Raw genomic sequence first — 21,084 nt, forward strand, 5'->3', positions numbered from 1 at the left:
AAAAACAAGTTGGCTCTATGTAGCCAACACGTTTAATTGACAGTTTAATGGAAAACTTATTTCTTCATCTAGACCGATGGTTCTCAACTTTTCTAATGCTTTGACCCTTTAATACAGCTTCTCATGCTATGCTGACCACCCCTATCATACAATGTTTTGTTGCCACTTCATAACTGTAATGTTGCTACTGCTATGAATCGTAATGTAAATAACCGATATGTAGGATGTCTGATATGCTACCCTGTGACTCGCCTGACTCCCAGAGGGGTCATTTACTCCCAAAATGTTCACAACTCACAGACTGAGGAGTGTTGATCTGTATCAATGGGTTGTGTGTGTGTGTGTGTGTGTGTGTGTGTGTGTGTGTGTGTGTGTGTGTGTGTGTAAGAGATAGAGAGAGGGAGAGAGAAAGAAAGGGAGGGAGAGTATGAGAAACAGAGGTGGGCAGAGGGAGAAAGAAATAAGTGGGATGGAATGAGGGTTGTGTGGGATGCATATGAAGACTAGCCTGGAACCCCATGTAGCCCAGGCTAGCCCTGAACTCACACTGATCCTCATGTCCTAGCCTCCTTTGGCTGGGATTACAAATGCACACCCTCACATCCAGCTCCAGCATTTTGGATGTTGGTAGGGAGAGACCAAGGGATTTCAGATAATTAATAAATATATAGGCACAGTTACTTGCCCTGATTTCCTTTGCAGGACCATGACCTTCAGGTCTCAGGTTTGCTGTCCTCTGAAAGACTAAAGAAGGGAGGAGAGACCATTAAAAGGCACTAGGGTAGATAATACAGAGATAATGTCTTTCGAGAACACCGTAGTTGAGTGAACGTTTTAAAGCTAAGAAGAGGTCGACAAAGTGTATTCATGATGAGAAAAAAATTGAAACTGGTTCAGAATCACCAAACATCACAGTGGTATTTTGGCATTAAGCAGTCAATAATGTAAGAGCAATAAAGGGAATTTTTAGAAACTCTTAATGCTGGGCTGCAGCCACGGCTGAAGACTCAGTCTGGAGCCCCTCCCACATTTGGGGGAGAGCCTCGTGTTACGAGCTGTACAGGAGAAAGAAAAACAGCAGTGGTGACAATGATATCAACATACAGTCACTTGACATATAGAGCAGATAGACAGACGAGGTCTAAGAAATGAAAATAACATATACACTAAAAACATCCCAACACAAACGGGCTTTATTTCAACCAGACAAGTGAGTTCTTCCATTAGCATCAGCTTCTTCAAGGCTCAAGGGTATGGAAAGGAAGGGCGGTGCTCCACAAGGTAGAGAGGCGAAGACTGACCAAGGAGTAACTCTATTGCCTTTCAAAGAGCCCTTGGAAGGGTACCCTCAATCCAAAAGATCATTAGATCTCCTGTTACAGTTTGTGTATAACACCCTCATTTGAAAGTGACGCGTCTATCTTAACGAAAACATCCCAGAATGTCCATAGATGTGAGTGTATCATAAATTATATCTACTTTTTAGAAATGGAATAAAGTACCAATCTCAGTTTAAATACTAAAATAGAAATAAAAAAAACAGCCTTTAGCGTTATTACTTGGGATGTCTCGTTACACCCTTCCTAGGTACAAACATATATAAAACAGACCATGATTTCCAATGGACATCTCAACCCAGGACTTTTGCCCTAGGCCTGGTGTGATCGGATCAGCTATGGGAGCCCCTCCAAATTTACACAGGGGTTTGCTGCCCTTCCCGTGGCATACACAAATGAGGACATGCCGTCACAGACTATTTCAATGTAGTGTGAAGTAAAGCCAGTGGGACACTATAGTGATGAGGGGGTAAGAAGGCAAAGATAAAATTGCATATAACGTCCAATGTATGCCACTTTCATCAACCCCTTCCTTTAAAGTCTTCTCACATGGTCACACTTTCAGAGCCGTAAATTACGTGTTTAACTTTGTGTTGAATTGGTCAGCACCTTGATTGAGCAGTTACAATGAGGAAAGCATATGGACAGAGAAGAGAGAAATCACGAGGAACAAAAAAACAGGGGTGGGGGAGGGGAAACTTTTTTTCTTTTTCTGTCCTAAGACATCGAAACAGAAAGGATTAAAGAGAGAGAGAACAAACAAAAAGTGTTCACAGTGCAACATGCCAGATTTGTAGTTTCATTTGAAACCAACAGCAAATCATGAAACGTCATGAAAAAATATTAAGTAAAGGCAAAAATCTCCTAGAGTAATTACTAAATGAAGTTTAAATTACCACACTGATCAGTAAACCCCAGAAGAAAAATGGACAGCGCTCTCATTTCAGGCCCCTCTTGAACATCATACAACTTTTCAAAGTTAATGCATGAAATTGGTAGGTTTGGCCACGCTGCACAATTTCTTTTTTCTTTTTTAAAAAATACAGTATACAGAAAAAAATTCTTAGATTCCCCATTTTGTATCATAAGCTTGAAACGAAGAGCAAAAGGTCTAGGATTTTAGGTTATTTACAAATACAGCAGGTTCATCCACCATAGTGGCTTGGTTTCTGCCCCACAGAGACGTCACCTTCTCTGGCATTGGCCATCAGTCCTCGGTCTTCACAAGGGGCTGTTCCTCTACTGCGTGTCAGTCATTTTGAACAGTTCCAACAGGGCCCCAACAGCTCCAAAGTAACCCTACAAAACACGGAGACATTCTGCAGGGTTGTCTCTGGACCATCACCAAAGAACTGTTACACCCACTAGTTCCAGGAACACCGCCCTGAACTTTTCTGTTTCCTATAACATTGGAAACAGAATTCATGGCTGGAGATATGGGTGAGAGGCAGGGCCTGTGTTTAGTAGAAGCAAGTCTACACAGTTGATCTCCCTAAACACAAAACAAACAAACTCTGATTTCTTGGCCAAAAAAAAAAAAAAAAAAAAAAAAAAAGCAAGACTGAGTAATCAAATAACTGTCACTAGTCTGAATGCATATCTCTCTATATTAATACAGTGAAATGCTTAGAGCTGTGTCTGGCATACGTCACTGTCTCCTTGTAAAATGGAAGCTCATATTTTTATGAAAATGAAGGTTTCTAAAACTTGGCTATTTTAGGAACTAGTGTCTTAGTCATTGGCTTGCTATATATAACAAAATACCACACTCGGTGTGGCTTATAAAATAAACACTATGACTTCATCTCATAGCTTTCTGGGTGTGGGCAGTCCAAAGTCAAGGTATTTGTCAAAGCCAGGCTTCCGGCAGACTCTGTCATCACTGTGAACCGGCACAGCAGAGGAGGCCTCTTTTATAAGGGCGCTCGTTCCTTTGCAGAGAGCTCAACCCCGGTGACCTAGTCTCCTCCCCAAGGTCTCACCTCCTGATGCCATCATCTTGGGAATTAGGATTTTAGTGTATGAAGGGATGGGAAGGAAACCATGACATAGAAAATATTGAGTCCGCTAGCTACCTGGTTTCCAAAGGGCTAGAGACACAGCCCCTGTTTTGCTTAGCAGTTACCTTAGAGATGACATGGATAGAGCAGGGCCTTTAATGCAACTGCTGAGTTCTTATTACATGTTAGAAGTTTTTTCCAAGCATTTTACATTTAAGTGTAAATGGTTGTCAATCACAGGGACAGCTCCTATTGACTTCACGTGTTGGATAACTACACAGAAGTGCTGCTACTAGATCACTTAATTCTACCTTTGGTTGTCTAAGAAATTTCCCATACTATTTCCCACAATCATTTATTGTTATTGTTGTTATTATTATTATTGTTATCATCACCACCACCACCACCACCATCATCATCATCATCATCATCATCATCACCATCTCCAAATGTCTTTTTCTTTTCATTTCAGTAACTTGTCTTCAAATCTCCACTATTGGCTAAGAAAGTGTCCATTTGGCGGGTGGGGTAGGTAGGGTAATAAATACAACGTTTAAAAGGCAATTTTCTACCTGATCAATTTTAAAATACAGACCTGACGCATATGATCGCCAACCCAAAAATACATGTAGGACCGTTAAGTTCCCATGAGCTTGACCTACCTCATGTTCCAAAAACAGTGCTTTCAGCTGTCCTTTAGACCAAAAGTCCATGGCGTATGCCAGCAACTTCATCGAGACCATATTGATTCTGAGAAAGTTCCCAACAAATACAACTCTGTCGATATTCTGAAGAAAAAAAAAAAGGTTGCAGGAAAACAATTAAGCCACGGCTTTAAAACAGCATTTAGTAAAGACTCAGTGTTCTATATGTGGTCGGACATGACCGTGCTCAGTCAATATTTGTAAATGGAACTATTTCAGCATCTCTAAAAGCAACGTTCAACCAACAGAACATTCTACAGAACAGAAGGATAAGATTTTGGTTGGACTGTGATGGATGCGTTTTGGTTAACTTGACACAGACTTGCATCAGTTGGGTAGAGGGGACCGTAATTGAGAAGATGCCACATCAGACTGGCCTGAGAAGTCTGTGAGGCATTTTCATGACTGATATGGGCTGGCCCAGTCCACTTCAGGTGGTGTCATGACTTGTATAAGCTGCATCCGTCTGTGGTCTCTGCTTCAGTTCCTGCCTCCAGATTCTTACTCTATTTGAGTTCCTCCCTCGGCTTCCCTCAATGATGGAGTTTGATTAGGAAGTAAGGGCCAAGTAAATCCCTTCCACCCCAAACTGCCACCCCGTGATCTTTATCACAGTAACAGAGAGCAAACTAGGACATGGGCAAAGCAGAAATGATAGTGAACAGGTTGCTACACACACACACACACACACACACACACACACGCAGACCCCAAACTCCAAGGATAAAATACTATTAGAACCAACTTATAAATGAAAGGAATGGCTGTGGTGTGGTTTGCTCAGCATTTGAGTTTGGGGTATAATAAAGGAAAAAATATTCAATCTCTGCCCTCAAGAGCAAGGCAGAGTATACTGCTTGAGCAGCGGAAGGGATAAAATAAGGTAACGGAAACACACACCACTGATGTAAAATTGCATTCTGAGCCCACCCTCATGAACACTCCTCTCACCATGTGCAAGCCCTCAGGCCCCCAAGTCTTCAGTTCCTGCAGCTTTCCTATTCTTCCCCCAGGGGTTTCTAGAGCTGAAGACTGAACTCAGCCCCCCTACCATGCAGAGGCTGAGCCATGCCCAGTTGCCATGGTCACTCAGATCAAAGGCAACAGGACCTCTGACAGTTATGGTTTATGTTCTGCTCTGTCTACCAAGAGTAATCAAGGTCGAGGAACGTCATCTTTTGAAATGTCTCAGATTTTAACAATGTGTGTTCACGAAGGAAGGAATTAGTCATTGAAAATAATCTGTGGGTGAAGGACTCAGAGGTACTTCCGGTAACTTTCCATTAGAAATAAAATCTGTAGCCGCAAACTGACCAGACTACAGAACACACAAAGTAAAGAAAAAGCACATCAGAGAGAAATTTAACTAAACTTAGGCGGCTCAAAGTAGAAATGTCAAAGCCCCTTCATATTATCCTACCAGGAAGATGGGGAAGAAATGGGCATTAAATTTTGACAAGCATTTCATATTGCAAACAAAGGCCAGGTGGGTGAAAATCACCAATGTTTAACAAGGAAGGAAGATGAGAGGTGTCATAGGAGAATATAAACAAACTCTCCTTAAAGGTGATGGTGGGCTGGGGCAATGGCTCGGCAGTTAAGAGTGCACGCTGCTCTTGCAAGGCCCCAGAGGTTGCTTCCCAGCACACACACAGGGCAGTGCATAACCGCCTATGACTCCATGTGTTCAATGCTACTGACTTCTGCAATCACCTGCACTCATAGTCACATATCTTCACACAGTCAGATACAAACACACACGAATTAATATGTGAAAATAATAAAGAAAAACTAGTGTTGACGAGGAAGGGGTGTGATGCTCAGAATCCAATACTTGGATTGGTTTACTCGAAAAATGTTTCTTCGGTACACATCAAATGAAATGATGTATTGATTAATAAAAGAGTTCCTGGAAATTGCAAGAAAGCAGGACCAACAGTGCAAAACACAGTGAGTGGACAGTATATTAATGGACTATTCACAGGCCACCCAAAGGGGAATTACTGAGACAGAAAGATTGCTCGGTGTAAAGGTGCTTGTTGTTGTTAAGCCTGATAACCTGAGTTTAGCGTCAGGAACCAGCAGAGAGAGCATAAGGAGAATACTGACTCCCATGAGTTGTCCCAACATGGACCACAGTATGTTTGCACCCATACACATGCACATGCGCACGTGCGCGCGCGCACACACACACACACACACACACACACACACAGATACACACACACACACACATACACACAAACACGGAGCTAAGTTTTTTTATTATGCTTAGTGGGAATCCAAATTAGACCTGCCTTTATGGAAAAAGTTTTATACTATCTGTCAAAATTATAATCAACACCCCAATTGATTCAGAAATTTATCTTTTTAATTTACTTAATTACTTGGTTTGTGACAAGGTCTCACCGTGTAGACCTGGAGGTCACCATGCAGATCAGGCTAGCCTCAAACTCACAGAGCTCTATCTGTTTCTGCCTTTTGAATTCTGGTATTAAAGGTGGGCCCTCGTGCCCAGACATCTATACAAAATTATGCTACATAAATGTGTGTGTATATATGTATACATTGCAGAATTTTTTTAAAAGATTTATGTTTTTATGTATATGAGTACACTGCAGCTATCTTCAGACACACCAGAAGAGGGCATCAGATCCCATTACAGATGGTAGTTTGTCATTCTGTGGTTGCTGGAAATTGAACTTGAAACCTCTGGAAGAGTAGTCAGTGCTCTTAACCACTGAATCATCTCTCCAGCCCCCTTATTGCAGAATTTTAAATAAAGCAAAAGGCTAAAAAAAAAAAAATACTCTAAGTATCATTAGAAAAGTGATCAGCGCACCAGCAGCATCTAGAGTACTAGACAGCTATTATAGATGTTAAAGTACAAATATAGCAATCTTAAGACACACTGTATAAAATACTGAGAGGCAATATTTTCAGAGGTGCATATTTGACCCCCATGTAGACTGATAACAATAGTGGACTTAAATGTTTGATTTTGTAAGCTGAAAAGAGGAGTAGAAGAAGGGAGGAAAAGAAAAGAGGTAGACAGGCATGTGTGTCAGGGTCTTGGGAACTGATCAGAATGAACTTGTGGGGTGCAGGGAAGTCCTTAGTCTCTATCCTTTATGTATGCCTAGAAGTTTCCTGAGACAAACAAAGCAGGGTGCAGAATAGTATGTAGAGGGTAGGTTGTGATGTTTTCAATGATTTCTTAGCTGCTCTTCCAGAGGATTGATTCCCAGTACCCACAGGCTGGTTCACAGCTGTGAACCCAGGGCATCCGACTCTTTCTCTTCTAATCTTTGTGGGCGCTAAACACATGTAACACACAGACAGTGGGCAACATACATGCATACATACAAAAACAATTTTTTAAAAGAGACAATGTTCTGTGAAGCCCGTTGTCTTTGAAAGCACATTATTTCTCCCGTACCATATAAAACAGAATAAAAGCAAACCACCGTCTGAAAACAAGCAGGCCTTCTCTTGTGGGGAGATGAGTGTAGAAACAGACTTGCTTCCCTGACTTCCTTTCTTCTACCCTTGAGTCTCTGAATGATCTACTCAAAACTAAAAACTGAATGCAGGCGGCGGGGAGAGAAATGGCATCCACAGCCTTAGCCCGCTGTGACCCTTGAGTGTAACATTATTGAGGGTCTAAGCAAGAGCTGCCAACAGGCGCCTCTGTGGAAGCTTCACATGGGGGAACCTACTGCGTTCAGACTGGACTTGAGGCGTACGTCACAGGAGGAAATTCATCACATCTGGTACTAGACACCTGGCCAAACCTGTGCCTCGGGAGGTCACAGGCCCTAGTCAGGAAGCTATTGTTTTTGCTAAGTGGACATAATGTGCCTATCAGATTATCTTCCAAATGAGTGTTTGTGTCCATGGACTGGTGTTGATATCAGCTTTGGTCAGAGGAGTTTCTTTTTGCAGACACTCGTAATCAGCCGCTGTGCTGAGAACGAATGACTGTTGAAAGTTCTGCCTTCAATAAGGCATCTACAGCACTCCCTCTAAGGCTCAAGGAATATAGTGGGAGAAGGGATGAGAAGAATGTCAAAGCCAGGGGTTGGGGATTTAGCTCAGTGGTAGAGCACTTGCCTAGCAAGCACAAGGCCCTGGGTTCGGTCCCCAGCTCTGAAAAAAAGAAAAGAAAAGAAAAAAAAAAAAGAATGTCAAAGCCAGAGGAAAGGGGGATCAGGGACACTGCTGAAATCCAGGCGTGATAAGGCTGTTACAGGATTTCATTCACAGCAGCCGTGGTTGCTTGCCCAAGATCAGGCCTAGCATCCTGTCGTGGAGTTGGAAAGGACTCATAGGTCCCACCTCTCCCTGAGGATGTATCGTTAAAACACCCTGATGAGAATCATTGGTGAGAGAGAGGGGGAGGGGGGGTAGAAAGGGTGAAGATAGGCTAGGGGCACTTGGGAAGGGGGAGACTCGTAGAGGGGGTAAAAGAGAGGGTAGAGGAGGCAAAAATGATCAAAATATACTGTGTACATGTATGAAAATGTCATAGTGAAATAAATGCATTACCAATAACTGATGTTTGCTAATGAAAAGAGAAATAAAGCTTAAAGTTGGGGATGGGACTGAATGGATGGGTCAGTGGTTAAGAGCAAGTAAGTGACACTTCCAGAAGACCGGGGTTTGATTCCCACCACCCACATCGAGGAGGATACAACCACCCATAACTACAGCCCCAGAGGGTCCACCTCCTCTGGCTCCTGGGGACAACCAACTCACTCACACGTATACCACAGATGGGCGCATATGTACATAACTTAAAACAATAAAAATAAATTTTAAAGCTTAAAAAAAGTTGAGAAGGAGAGCGTTTTATATAGCCGTAACAAAAACAAACCAAAAAACGCCAAACAAAAACAAGCAAGCAAACAAACAAAATTCTGGAAACACGGTGCTCCGTTCTGTGAAATGGCTAAAGTAAAAGATTCTCAAGTCAGCAACTGCAGAGAGCACGGCAAGGCCTGAGGATCTTGGTTCCCACTCTCCAGGGGAAATCAGATGCTGTCAGTGCCGGCCGGCAGCCATCCTGAGAGCCTGCATTAATTCAGCAGCCTCTAACGGAGCCTTGGTCCCAGAGTAGACAGTGAGTCAGTCACCCTGTCCACGGAACGGAAGAGGAAACACCCAGAGTAGTCAGTCACTCAAGCCAGCAAATAACATGCATCCATTTTCCAGTGTGAATAATAGTGACGGTTGGCCTCACCCAAGGGGATCGTGCTACCTGGCTCGCTCCAGCAGACTGCAGGACAGGAGGTGACTCTGGAAAGCAGGGGAAAGGGCACAGCTGCTCTGTGGGGCAAAGGGTGCCACTCTGCAGCTAACCTTTGAGAGCCATGAGCACAGGCAGCCTACCCACATATTAGTCTTTCAGCTTGTTTGGCTACTTGGAAAAACACCCTGCAAAGGTTAATGCCAAAAAAAATAAACCCAGGCTTCCAGTGGCTCTCATGACCCAAGCGGACTTTGAGAAGGCATGTCCCGGGAGCCTGATCACCAGCTTCCTATCTAAACCCGTGTGGACTAGGGGCTTCCACTAAATGCTGACTGCTCTCCGGGTGACAGTCACCACAATCCAGAGCCAGCACTAAAACAGATAGACAAACAAACGGAAGTGCCTTGCACCCCAACACTGCTCGGCAGTGACTCTACAGGGCCCCTGGAGCTGCAGTTAAGGGCAGTCGTGAGCAACCTGACATGGGTGCTGGGAAACCGAACTCACGTCCTCTGCAAGGGCAGCATGTGCTCTTAACTACTGAGGCACCTCTAGCCCCTCAAAAAGGCTTTGAAGTCTCTGTAATATTTCATTTATCGATCTAGGTAGTGACTGCATGTGTGCATGCATGTGTGTGTGTGTGTCTCTGTGTGTGTGTCTGTGTGTGTGTTTGTGTAATATTTATGATACTTACGTTTTGAACTCTTTTGCATGCACGCCATATTTCTATTAAAAAGTTGCATATTGACTGACTGTGGTACATATATCTCTCTTATCACCTGTTTCGCACTCCAGGTTCTTTTGCTTGTCTTCCTAACGCACCTCATGGAAGAGGATTGTTCTTCTTCTCAAACCTTGTTTCTTAGAAAGGGGTGGCACTCTTTTCCCCCCGAAAAGAATTTAGCAATCTCCCAATCGCTTGAAAGATTGTTAATAAAGCTACACCTGTCCTCAGGGGCTGCCACCTGGGGCTCTGGCTGGCCTTAGCTGTAGCAAGCTCTCTGTGCTTTGATAGCCCTGTACAATGCTGCTTGAACTCCATGCCACAAGGCAACACTGTAAAGAAGCTTAAAGCAGAGAGAATATCACAGTATTGCGGGTGAGGCGGAATTTTTATTTTTTTTGTTTGGGTTGTTTATGCACGCACACACCCAGGGCTTTCCTCACACCTCAGCAGTTGATGGCTGTAATATGGGTTAGAAAGAGTGGACTGGGATTTCAACCCGCTTCCACGGGGGTATCTATTTAAAAGAAAAGCCCCCTTCCCCGTCACTACTGTACCCTTCTTGTGTTCAAGAAAGTGTAACCACATAATAAAGGGCAAATTCCTGAGAATGACAACAGTTATTATACTGCCAAAGATGATGCAGGGGGATGGCCCCTGGTCGTTTTGGGGTTGAAGCCTTACCTCATTCAGTGCACACATCCGAGCAATGGAGCCAATGTTGTTGGTGATGGTGACCAATGTGGCTCGGGCGAGGTCTTCTTTGCTGATGGACTCTCTCTTTTCTTTGCTCATCATGTTGCCAAAGCTATGTTGGGAATATCATTGAGAGTGTCAAAGCCATCCTCAGGCAGGACCCAAGCTTCCACCAAGGTACTCTGGGAAGCACTATGAGTGATCCTTCTGAGACTCAAGCGAGCTGACTTGGCTCTCATGGCTTATAAGCAGACAGTATTACACTAGGAATAGCTGGCTGCCCCCTTCTTAGCAAGGGACAAAGTAGTAGGGCTATGAATGGGAGAGAAACTTGTAAGGCTTCCTAGACAAGAATGGAACAGGAGAAACTGTGGCACTTTTCCAGAACCTTCCTTCAAAGTTGCCTTATTTTAAGCACACGCGTCAAGTGGTAAACATTTCAGCGCTTCATTAAGAACAGGAATCAAGTCTGAGATCTGACGTGATAGATAGTTGCACCAGGCTGGTAGGCTGACATGTATTTAAGGGAAAAAAAAAAAACCCCAGAGAGCTAGGTGAACAGTCAGGGCAGAAAGATCGCTTCCTGCGGATTCTCTAAAGCTCCTAGCCACTTAGTCTCTACCTTGATGCTACGGCAGATCCTTGAAGGCCAAATCGTTCATAGTCTCCTCCGTAAATGTCCTTCACCAGCTTATCAACATTGGTGCTGTCGCCTTTAGCTGCCATGTCCAGAGCTTCTTCAAAGGTCTCACAACCAGTCAGCAAGCAACATAGGCCTAGGAATGTCCCACCTCCAAGACTGAAGGAACAATAAGGTTTATTTTTAAAATTTTTGCCTTGCGATATGCCCATCCAAGTCCCCAGCTACATCAAGACTATCAGTATGGATTCAGAATGGATTCAGAAAGATGCAGAAAGACAAAGGGGCGCTTCCTTGAAGAGCAGAGGGGCACCTAAATCAGGGGCCAGCGTTACCACAGAACTCGAGGGTGGACTGGATCTGAAAAGAGGGCAGCATGGAGATCAATCGTCCAGGAAAACTTGCCCCTGAATTTGAGAATATAACTGAGAAAGACTCTCACTGATTTCTGTTGTGAGACCTTCAGCCAGCTGCTAGCCTGAGTGATGTCTGCCAGCCTAAGTTCAGTCTGCTCGCCTATGGAAGGGGTCAAATCACGGTTTCATCTGTTTGAGTAGTCTGAGAAACAATGATGGCAGAACACCATAGGCGACTAAATGCAAATTCACGGGGAAAGAAAAGGAGTGTTCACACTCCATGACTGCAGAGCCGACACCCTGGGATGACAAAGCCGACTCATGACTGCCCCAGCAGCCAGCCTAGGAGGGGACCTTTCCTGACCCTGCTTCTCTAGAGTATTCTTCTCAATCCACCTTGGAAGTTTTGAGAGGAAAACTACTACCTCCCTAATGAAATAATGTTCTCTACTAGTCTTTGGGAAAGGGCATTGCTTATTTCTAATTACCACCCAATACTAAAAATAAAAAAATAAAAATAAAAAATAAAAATAAAAAAAAAAGGCACAAAAACGGTTCCAAGGCTTGATGCATGTTTTAAAACCTTTCCATTAGTTAGAAGGTTATGGTTCCAAAATAGTCCTTGTTGTCAAATTTAGAAATTAATTACAGTAGCTGAGACTAAATTAATTCAATATCAATATCAAAGCTACCCGGTGTCATGAAAACCCAATTCAGGGAACTAAGCTACAATTAGGAAAGCTATGGCAGGAAATAGAGCCTCAGTGCTTTCGTGCCAGCATGGCGTTCTCTCTGATTTACCATGCATGATAAATAGAGAAGAGTCAGCGGCCCATATCCACTGGTTCTGAAGCTTCAAGGAGCCACTAGTTCTGGGGGCAGGGGGGACGGGGGTGCATCTGGACACCAGCTTCTAACTCTCAGGGGGAAAATGAAGATTAGAAGAAGAAAGTGTATGATAATTCACACTGATTATCAATAACTGATATCAAAAAGACACCAGATTATAGACAGTCACATCGTTTTTAAAGTTGTATTTAAAATAAAACTGTGTCATACTCTCAGACTATGATTCTTGGCGGGGAAAATCCTTCAACTCATGAGTTCTTTTTTCAAGGACCATTTATGTCGCTGTGTACAACCTTGTCATGGGTGTGGCATCACGAGATCACAAGGAAACAAAGAGGAACACACAAAGACAATCTACCTTCATCCGCACACCAAACCCCACAAGCGTGTTTCATGAGAACAGCTGCTGTGTGTGTGCCGCCTACGTTTTCTTGTTTGCTCCTTAAATACTTTTTTTAAAAAAGTCTTTGTTTGAATTTTCAGCTTCAATACTTTTTTGTCCCTGACGATCTTTGGACCAAGGCATTCAACCACCAACTCCAAATGTAGGCATCTCAGGACACTGGCTGACTTAGAAAGAAGGTAACTCATCAGTGGATGTGTTGGTACAACTGAGAGTGGGAAGTAGGAGGAGAAAATGGTTCCATGTAAAACGCTGGCTGGAAAAGCCGCCATGCATCTGCACAGCTGGGGCTGCACAGCTGGGGCTGCACAGCTGGGGCTGCACAGCTGGGGCTGCACAGCTGGGGCTACACAGCTGGGGCTGCAGACAGGGAGAGAGGGATGTAATATCACAAAAGAGCCGCGGCTCTCCTAGCACTTGTTCTTACCCTCACCTCACTTTCTTATTCAGTCACGGCATTTCCTTGCTCTCAAGTTTCTTTTGGCACACATGCAGAGAAGTCCTCAGTATATCAGAGGCAAAATATATAAATAGGAAAGGGCACTGCATACCCTCACTGTTCATAGGTGAGAAGAAATCTTCAGTTACTCATTTTAGAAACAGAATTGGCAGTGCCTTTTGAGCAGTGGCCATCGATGGGCGTTCCTGAGTATTCCATTAAATTCCAGAATGACCAGGAGAGATGCACTGTTCCTTCCATGGAGGTTACAGGGTTTTCTTCTTTTTAATAGACTAGATGCTGTAATGTGCTAATTTTCCACTGATTTTTATACTGAGAATTGGGCTTGTGTGGATTGGGGGGAGGGGGGTGACTGTGCCCAATCTAGGAAGCAGTAAAAGCATACGAAACCAACCATTTAAAACATGTAAAAAGGACATAGATACCATGAGATAACATGGCATTTTACAAACACTTTACAGTTGGTAAAATGCTTGGTGAGCAAGCATGAGGGCTTGTGTTCCAATCCCTAGCAACTATGTAAAGATTTGGGCATGACCACGCATGCATGCATGCACACATGCGCCTGCAGACACACACACACACACACACACACACACACACACACACACACACACACACACACACACACGGCTACCCCAGTACTTAGAAGGCTATGTATGACTGGTATACTGTGGAAAACTCAAGGCCAGGTCTAGCTGCACAGTGAGACACTGCCTCAAAAAAACGAAATCAAAAATGAAATCCACCAAAATAACAACAAAATGCGTATAAGAAAAAAAAACATAAGAAAAAAAAACAGAATTAACAAACATCTAGGGTTACATCTCTTAGTTTATGAGGAGCAAAAAATTTTTAAAGTTTACACCATTTGCTTGCATCAGTGGTCCCCAAGGTCTGGGGAAACAGCTCAGGGGTCGAGAGCTTGCTTAACATCAGTGGCCCCAATGTCTGGGAATATACCTCAGTCATAGGGAGCTTGCTTAATACCAGTGGTCCCCAAAGCGTGTCTTATACATTAATTTTTACCACTAAGCCTAACTGTGTAACATCTGCTGATTTCTAACATGTAACAAGAGAAAACTTCCAAGCTGGAAGTGGTGGCACGCGCCCGTAATGTTAGCACTTGGGAGGCTGAGACAGGAGGATCACAAGGGGCATTCTTCACAACTTGGGGTTTGCAGGTACTACTTTATGTGTGAAGAAGCCACACCCCACAATTAGCTCCTTATCAGCTTCTCAAGGTGATGCCGATCCCTGGAGTCTGCACATCTGAGGACGGATCTGTGCTCTCATTCCTTAGCTACTGTGTATGCATCAACAGAAGTGTAACAACTATTTCTCACTGTGGAAAGCGTGTAGCTTGTTAGTACCCGGAGAGCAGCTTTACCAATTCATTTACTCCTAGGAGAAGTCTGTAGCTATTGTAAAACTTACACTTTCGCCAGGAAAACACTCTAAGGTACATCTGTTTAGCTGAGGATTCCTATCGCGAGACTCCTGTCGGTCCTAATGAGACCATGGGTTCAGTGTTTATTCCTGGCCAAGCAAGCAAGCTATATGTTCTTAATAAAAAAGATGTATGTTATGCCAGGAATTATGGTCCGTATCTTAACTCCCAGCACTCAGGAGGAAGAGGCACATGGATCTCTGTGAGGTTGAGGTCAGCCTGGTTTATATGATGAACTCCAGGCCAGTCAGGCCTACACAATGATAATGAGTAATAAATAATGAATAGTAATATTAAATAAATAAATAAAATCACAACTAAGAAACAGAAAGGTGTGTGCCTGGTAGCAGTTTCTAAACATATCACACACTGCATTCTGACCCATACCGATGTCAATCACAGTGTGTGTGTGTGCACCAGGGTTTCTCAACTGCAGAACTACTGCTTTTGAGTTTAGGGAAATGGGGGGGGTGAATCTATATATCTTCTGGTGTTGGAGGAGCTTCCCTAAGCATTACAAAATTTTATCAGTATCCCTGACTTCAACCTACTATATACTGTTGGGTCCCACCTTCAACTGTAACAGCTAGAAATGTCTTAAGATGTTGGCTAACAAGACCTTCCCCAGGGACAGAGAGACACTGACAGCTCGACTCCAATTCACAAAAACACACTGAAAAGGCAGGACTTCCCCGCTGCAGGTGAAGAGTGCTGCAGAGTTCTCAGTGCTGGAGGCAAAACAAACCAACAAAGAAATCAAGCAACACCTTTCATGGCAGAAGTGAGGATCCTGAGGCCAAGTAATGTGTCCTGTTCCTCTGTCAACGCTGCCGTCACCAACAAAGAAACGGCCTCAACCGCGTGTGCTAAGGACCCTCTGCATGGCTCTAGTCCTTTTCAGCTCCTCTAAAGATGGGTTTCTGTGGGCTGGCAGGTTGAAGGAGTGCTTCATACTGGTCAGCTTAATTTTGTTCCTAGTGGGCTCTCTTAATGACTTCTGACAACGGACCCTTCAGCCATGTCGAGCTGCCTATTAACAGGAAGCTTGAGACTGTTTGCCCTTCATGGTTTTTTGAGTACAAGAATAGATCAATAAGAATAAATAAAAGGCCACGAAGTATGCTGACCGCCAGGGGTCGCAGGGCTGTGTTCTGGTACCCTGCATGGCAGCATCCCAATGAGCTGCGCTGACTCCCTGCTTACCTGAGAGGAGGGAAAACCATTCCCTGTAAGCCTTCTGTTTGCTAGTTGTAATGATATGCTGTTTCAAGCTATCCTTCCTTCCCTGACACCAAAAACAGTTCCAAGAGAAAGTTTCTGTGAAGCATCTCTGACCATCCCAAGGCTTGCAGTTTCTGACATCCTACCAGCACTCAGTACCGACCACTACCTGCTGGCAAACTAATGTACACCACCCTCCTTCACCCAACCTGGGCAGGGCCTCCATTAGACAAAGACCGTGTGTTATAACCTTTACATGCATCATCTTCCTGTCCTCTAATTCATCATCCAATAAACTGGTTGTGACGACTCATGTCTATCTATACTCCCAGCACTCAGGGGGCAGAGGCAGGAGGTTAGCACAGGCTTACACACTAACCTTCAGGATAGCCTTAACTAACAGGAAGATCTTAAGCTCAAAACCAAACAAAAACAAACATCCAAGAAACAGCTTTTTGTTAGTATAGAAGCCCACCGTATTTCTTTTTAAAAAATGTATTCAATGATAATAAACTTTTTCTATTCTATACTGCTCATCAAGAAATAGGCACGGTTTAAGGCATAAAGAGGCTCTCCTAGTGAAGAGCATGTTTACCTGGTCCCCGTCACTCTTTTGTAGTTGTCTTTGGAGTACACGGCCAGAATGCTGACACCTGAGCCCATGTTAACCAGCAACATAGGGTACGGGTTATCCAAACAGTATGGCTTTTTTTGACACAACTCGGGATTTGTGGGGTTTTCGAAATAGTAGCATTCTGGTTTGCCGTTGAAGCCAACCGAGTCAACATAAAGCAGGCCCTGAATCAAACAGTCCAGTTCATCCAGTTTATGCAGCTGCAGGTCCGCAATCTACGAGAGAACAAAACCCTGTTAGATGCTGTAGTCTGAAATAGTGCTGTGAGGCACCTGGGAGGTGTGCGCTCTCTATAAGATTTGCTTTCAAAGCAAAGAAAAGCGCTCACACCCCTCCGGTGTGAAAGAGCGCTGACAAGCAGCCACCATAGGAAAAATAGCTATGCCACAAGGACAAGTGCTTCCTGGCTGTCAGCAAAGTACTCATTAGCATGTGAGATTGTTGGCCTGGATAAGGGCTCTTGTTTTTAACTCTCAGAACCTGAGAATGTGGTCTTATTTGGAAAGCAGATCTTTACAGATGGGAAACCTGAAGCAATCATCATTGGTCATCTGGATGGACCATCTCCAATGGCAGGAGACACATGCAGAAAAGGTCTGAAAGCCAGAGGAAAAGTCTTTGTAGAAGGAGACCGATATCTGAGTGTTGCACCATGATCTCTGGGGTACCAAGAGCAAGCGGGCACTGGAAAAGGCAAGCAGTGTAATCTCCCCACGGCCTCTGCAGAAGTGTGTGGATGCCAAGGCCTTCATTGAGGGCCACTGGCCTCAAGAATTTTGATGGAAGAGATCTCTGTAGTTGTAAGTTGCCAAACGTGTGGTAAAACATCACGAAGAACCCTACGTATGTCTGACAGACATACGGGGTCAAAAGGCCTGGGAGTGGAACAGAATCCACAAAGCCTCCTGGCACACTTGGCTCTGGAGCAGCTGGGCCTGGCTTTGAACTCCAGGTCTAAAACTTACTTAACAGAGGGGGTCTGAAGTGAGTTATGTGGCTTCTCAGTGTTGCCGTGACGATTCCATGATACTATACAAATGGCACCCACCACACAACAGGCCTACTAGCTAAGTGGCCCAGGACTGTCCTTTCAGAATTCTATGAGGTAAAACCTCCCCTTCTTGGGGACAAGAAGAGAGGGTGCTGAAATATATGTGATTAAAAACAAAAAGCAGAAAGGGAAGCTATTCTGGCTATTCTGGAGAGGAGGCAGGACAGCCAGAGGCAAGCGGGAAGTGGGACGCCATAGGGTGGGAGGTGAATATGAACAGTTAAACCCTCCTCCACCATTTTAGACACAGAGAGGAAAGGGGAATAGAGCTGGCCGCTGGCTGGTCGTATCCTTAGAAGTTGAATTCCTAATATCACTGCCTTAAGTTCAAGTCGGCAATCATTTTCCCTGACAAGTAACACACATAACATATATAATTCATACATACATACATACATACATACATACATACATACATACATACACACACACACAACTAGGGATGTAGCTCAGTGGTAGAGTGTTTGTGCAATATGCATGAAGCCCTTGGTTCAACCCCCAGTACTGAAAAAAGAAATCAATGATTTGATATTCCCATTCTCTCTCTCTCTCTCTCTCTCTCTCTCTCTCTCTCTCTCTCTCTCTCTCTCTCTCTCTCTCTCTGTGTGTGTGTGTGTGTGTGAGAGAGAGAGAGAGAGAGAGGGTGGGGTGACAAAAACCAGAACCCCATGAGGCTGGATTTGTGGCACATGTCTCCAGTCACAACACTAATGATGTTGGCATAGGGACATCATTAGTTCAAGACCTGCCTTGCCTATTCAGCTGCTAAAATAATATAAAGCAAATCACACCTCCCCCCCCCAAAAAAACATTTGTCACCATGGACAAAAATGTCCAAGTAGGTTCTGTTAGCCTTACTCAATGGTTGGAATAAGGCGTTAGGTAAGTTTCCGTAAGTGACACACTAGCAGCTAGCAGACGTCTTATGTCCGGGTGATTCTGTTTTCATCTTATTTGCTGCTCCTGTTCATGGGGCTTGGAAACAAACCAATACAGATGCTAGACAGACTTATATACTCTACTTATACTCTACGTTTTTCCAAAAAAAAAAAAGAGACATTTTTGTTGTGGTCATTGTTACAAAAGGTAAATAGCTACATCTCGGGAGATGGTTTGGGCCATAAAGCACTCAAGTTTCAAAGGTAGGCACGATGGCTTCAGACATGCAATCCTAGCTCTTGTGGGGTAAATACACGAGGATCCGTGGAGCCTCTGGTGGGCTAGCCTTGCTGAGACCTGGCCTCAAAGACAATAAGGTGACTAACACCAGCGTTAGCTACAGAATCAGAACAGGTCACTGGCTTGGCAATAGAAGTAAGGTTGATACACAGAAATAAACATTCCAAGTAGCCCAAAGCAAATGGGCCATAAATGTTTCCAAATATTTCATTTTTATCAAATGAAATGTTTGAATGATACACACAATTTACATTCTAAGAGGGCAATGCTACCAGTACAGAAGTGTCCAGAGGCCTGAAAACCTACAGGAAGATACACACAGCAGGGTGCATACTTTGTCTTCTTTTCTTCTCGGTTCTACAGCCTGAAACCTGTACCTCTGGTCACAGACGGGCACCTCGGCGGTGCCTTGGTTCTGTACTAAAGACTGGTCTTAATCACTGCTTAATAAACACCCAGTAAATGAGCAGGGAAAAGTGTCACCTCAGGAGTCGGTCAGCCCCAAGATTAAAAGTAGAGACGTTAAGTTAATCTGCTTAAATATTAATCACATGTTCATCAACAATATTGACAGCCACACATAGAGCCAACATCGTAAATATGGACAGAGATGCCCAGCTGGATGCCCTGAAACTACCCAGGGAGGAAGAAAAACTTGTCAGATAAGTAAAGGAAACATATACAGCTTTGGTCTGAAACACTGTTTCCACTTTCCCTTCAGAATGATTTTTACAAATACAGCAGAAGCAGAAAGCACACACATTTTCAGAAGGAGCCTAAGATCATGAAAGTCCAAAGGTAAACCGAGGTCACAGGTCACTTATGTAGAGATCCTGCGAATAAAGGAGAGATTCAAATACTGAGTCATTCTGTTAACAGAGATTTCTAAATAGGTAATCTGAAGTTCAGGATACTTTTCAGTTTGTCTGTGCACCTTGATTTACTTTGCAAAAAAGCTTGAAACTGGTCTTTAAGATTCCAGCTACAGAGAGATGCTTGCCATGGGCTGGAGTTTCCAAAGTCAGCGACAAAGATGCCAAAAGGGAGGGGAAGAAAACAAAAGGCGCCATGGACTGGCTAAAGCTAACAGAACGCCGAGCAGAGAGCTGTATCGACGGCTCAGGTCTGTAATTCACCTTCAGCCTGGTGCTGCACTGGGTGTGGCAATGAAACCAGTGCTGCTTCAGGAGCCTACATTTCAAGACCCAACTGCTTTTCAAGCTGCTCTGGTTTGGATGGTGGGGTTTTTTGGTTGGTTTTTGTTGGTTGGTTAGCTGGTTGGCTGGCTGGCTGGCTGGTTGGTTTTCCTCAAGTTTCCACGCACTGAGAGCACGGTTCCCAGGGTGGTGATGAGCCGATGGAACTTTCCCAACTGGCTCTCACCAGCACATCCAGCCCTGAAGAGTGTCTTCCCTGAAAGCTGGAAGTTGACCAAGTTTTCTGAGTCTCTCTGGCCAGGAGAGTCTCCACTCCACAGCCAGGGTACCGCAGTGCTGGGACTTTTAAAGTCTGTTATGGTAGTTCATGTCTGCATTCCAGCCCTGGCTGAGACAAGAGATCAGCCTGAACTTCAAAGGCAGAGCCTATTTTTTAAAAGAAAAATCAAGGACCCCAAATGCAAAGGAAACATTTTTTTCCTTAAAGGGAGAGGGGAGAAGGACGGGGGAGGGAGAGGAAGAAGAGAGGAGAGAGAAAGAGAGAGCGAGAGAGCGAGAGAGCGAGAGCGAGAGCGAGAGCGAGAGAGAGAGAGAGAGAGAGAGAGAGAGAGAGAGAGAGAGAGAGAGAGAGAGAGCGAGCTCCTGTCTGGGAAGTGTGGATTTACATGCTCCATTGTGCCCAGCTACACCTTTCTTTATGAGGTTAGACTGCCTGAGGCACTACTCTAGTAACCAAAAGCTGATGAAAACAATCATGTATATATCTTAATTATTAGGATGCATTCTGAGATGTATTATGTTGTTAGGGAACTTCGTCACTGTGCAAACAGCACAGAAGTGTAGTCACACAAACTGAGACAGGACAACATTCCTAGACAACAATCTTGGAGCTCTGCCACCCATGCTGTTGAACAAACGCTGTTGTGGAGCCCATGGCTGTGTACGTCCTCATCCTGACCTTAAATGGGCCCT

The 21,084-nt window shown here is 44.1% G+C and overlaps 1 protein-coding gene across 3 annotated transcripts in view; it reads right to left on the reverse strand.

Moving 5' to 3' along the window:
• Positions 1-1,175: 1,175 nt before the first annotated feature.
• Pank1 (pantothenate kinase 1) overlaps positions 1,176-21,084 on the reverse strand; it is a 68,690-nt gene continuing 48,781 nt past the window's right edge. The window contains exons 3-7 of one of the 3 annotated variants that reach the window (XM_032891825.1): positions 16,687-16,940; positions 11,335-11,511; positions 10,701-10,824; positions 4,000-4,125; positions 1,176-2,636 (exon numbers count right to left, since the gene is read on the reverse strand). In XM_032891825.1, coding sequence (XP_032747716.1) covers positions 2,577-2,636; positions 4,000-4,125; positions 10,701-10,824; positions 11,335-11,511; positions 16,687-16,940 — 741 coding nt within the window. In that variant the 3' untranslated portion in view covers positions 1,176-2,576. The remainder of the gene's footprint in view (positions 2,637-3,999; positions 4,126-10,700; positions 10,825-11,334; positions 11,512-16,686; positions 16,941-21,084) is intronic. The other 2 variants (XM_032891827.1, XM_032891826.1) reach the window with 2 other exon arrangements.

This window comes from Rattus rattus, chromosome 2 (assembly GCF_011064425.1).
Source record: "Rattus rattus isolate New Zealand chromosome 2, Rrattus_CSIRO_v1, whole genome shotgun sequence".
Taxonomy (NCBI): Eukaryota; Metazoa; Chordata; class Mammalia; order Rodentia; family Muridae; genus Rattus; species Rattus rattus.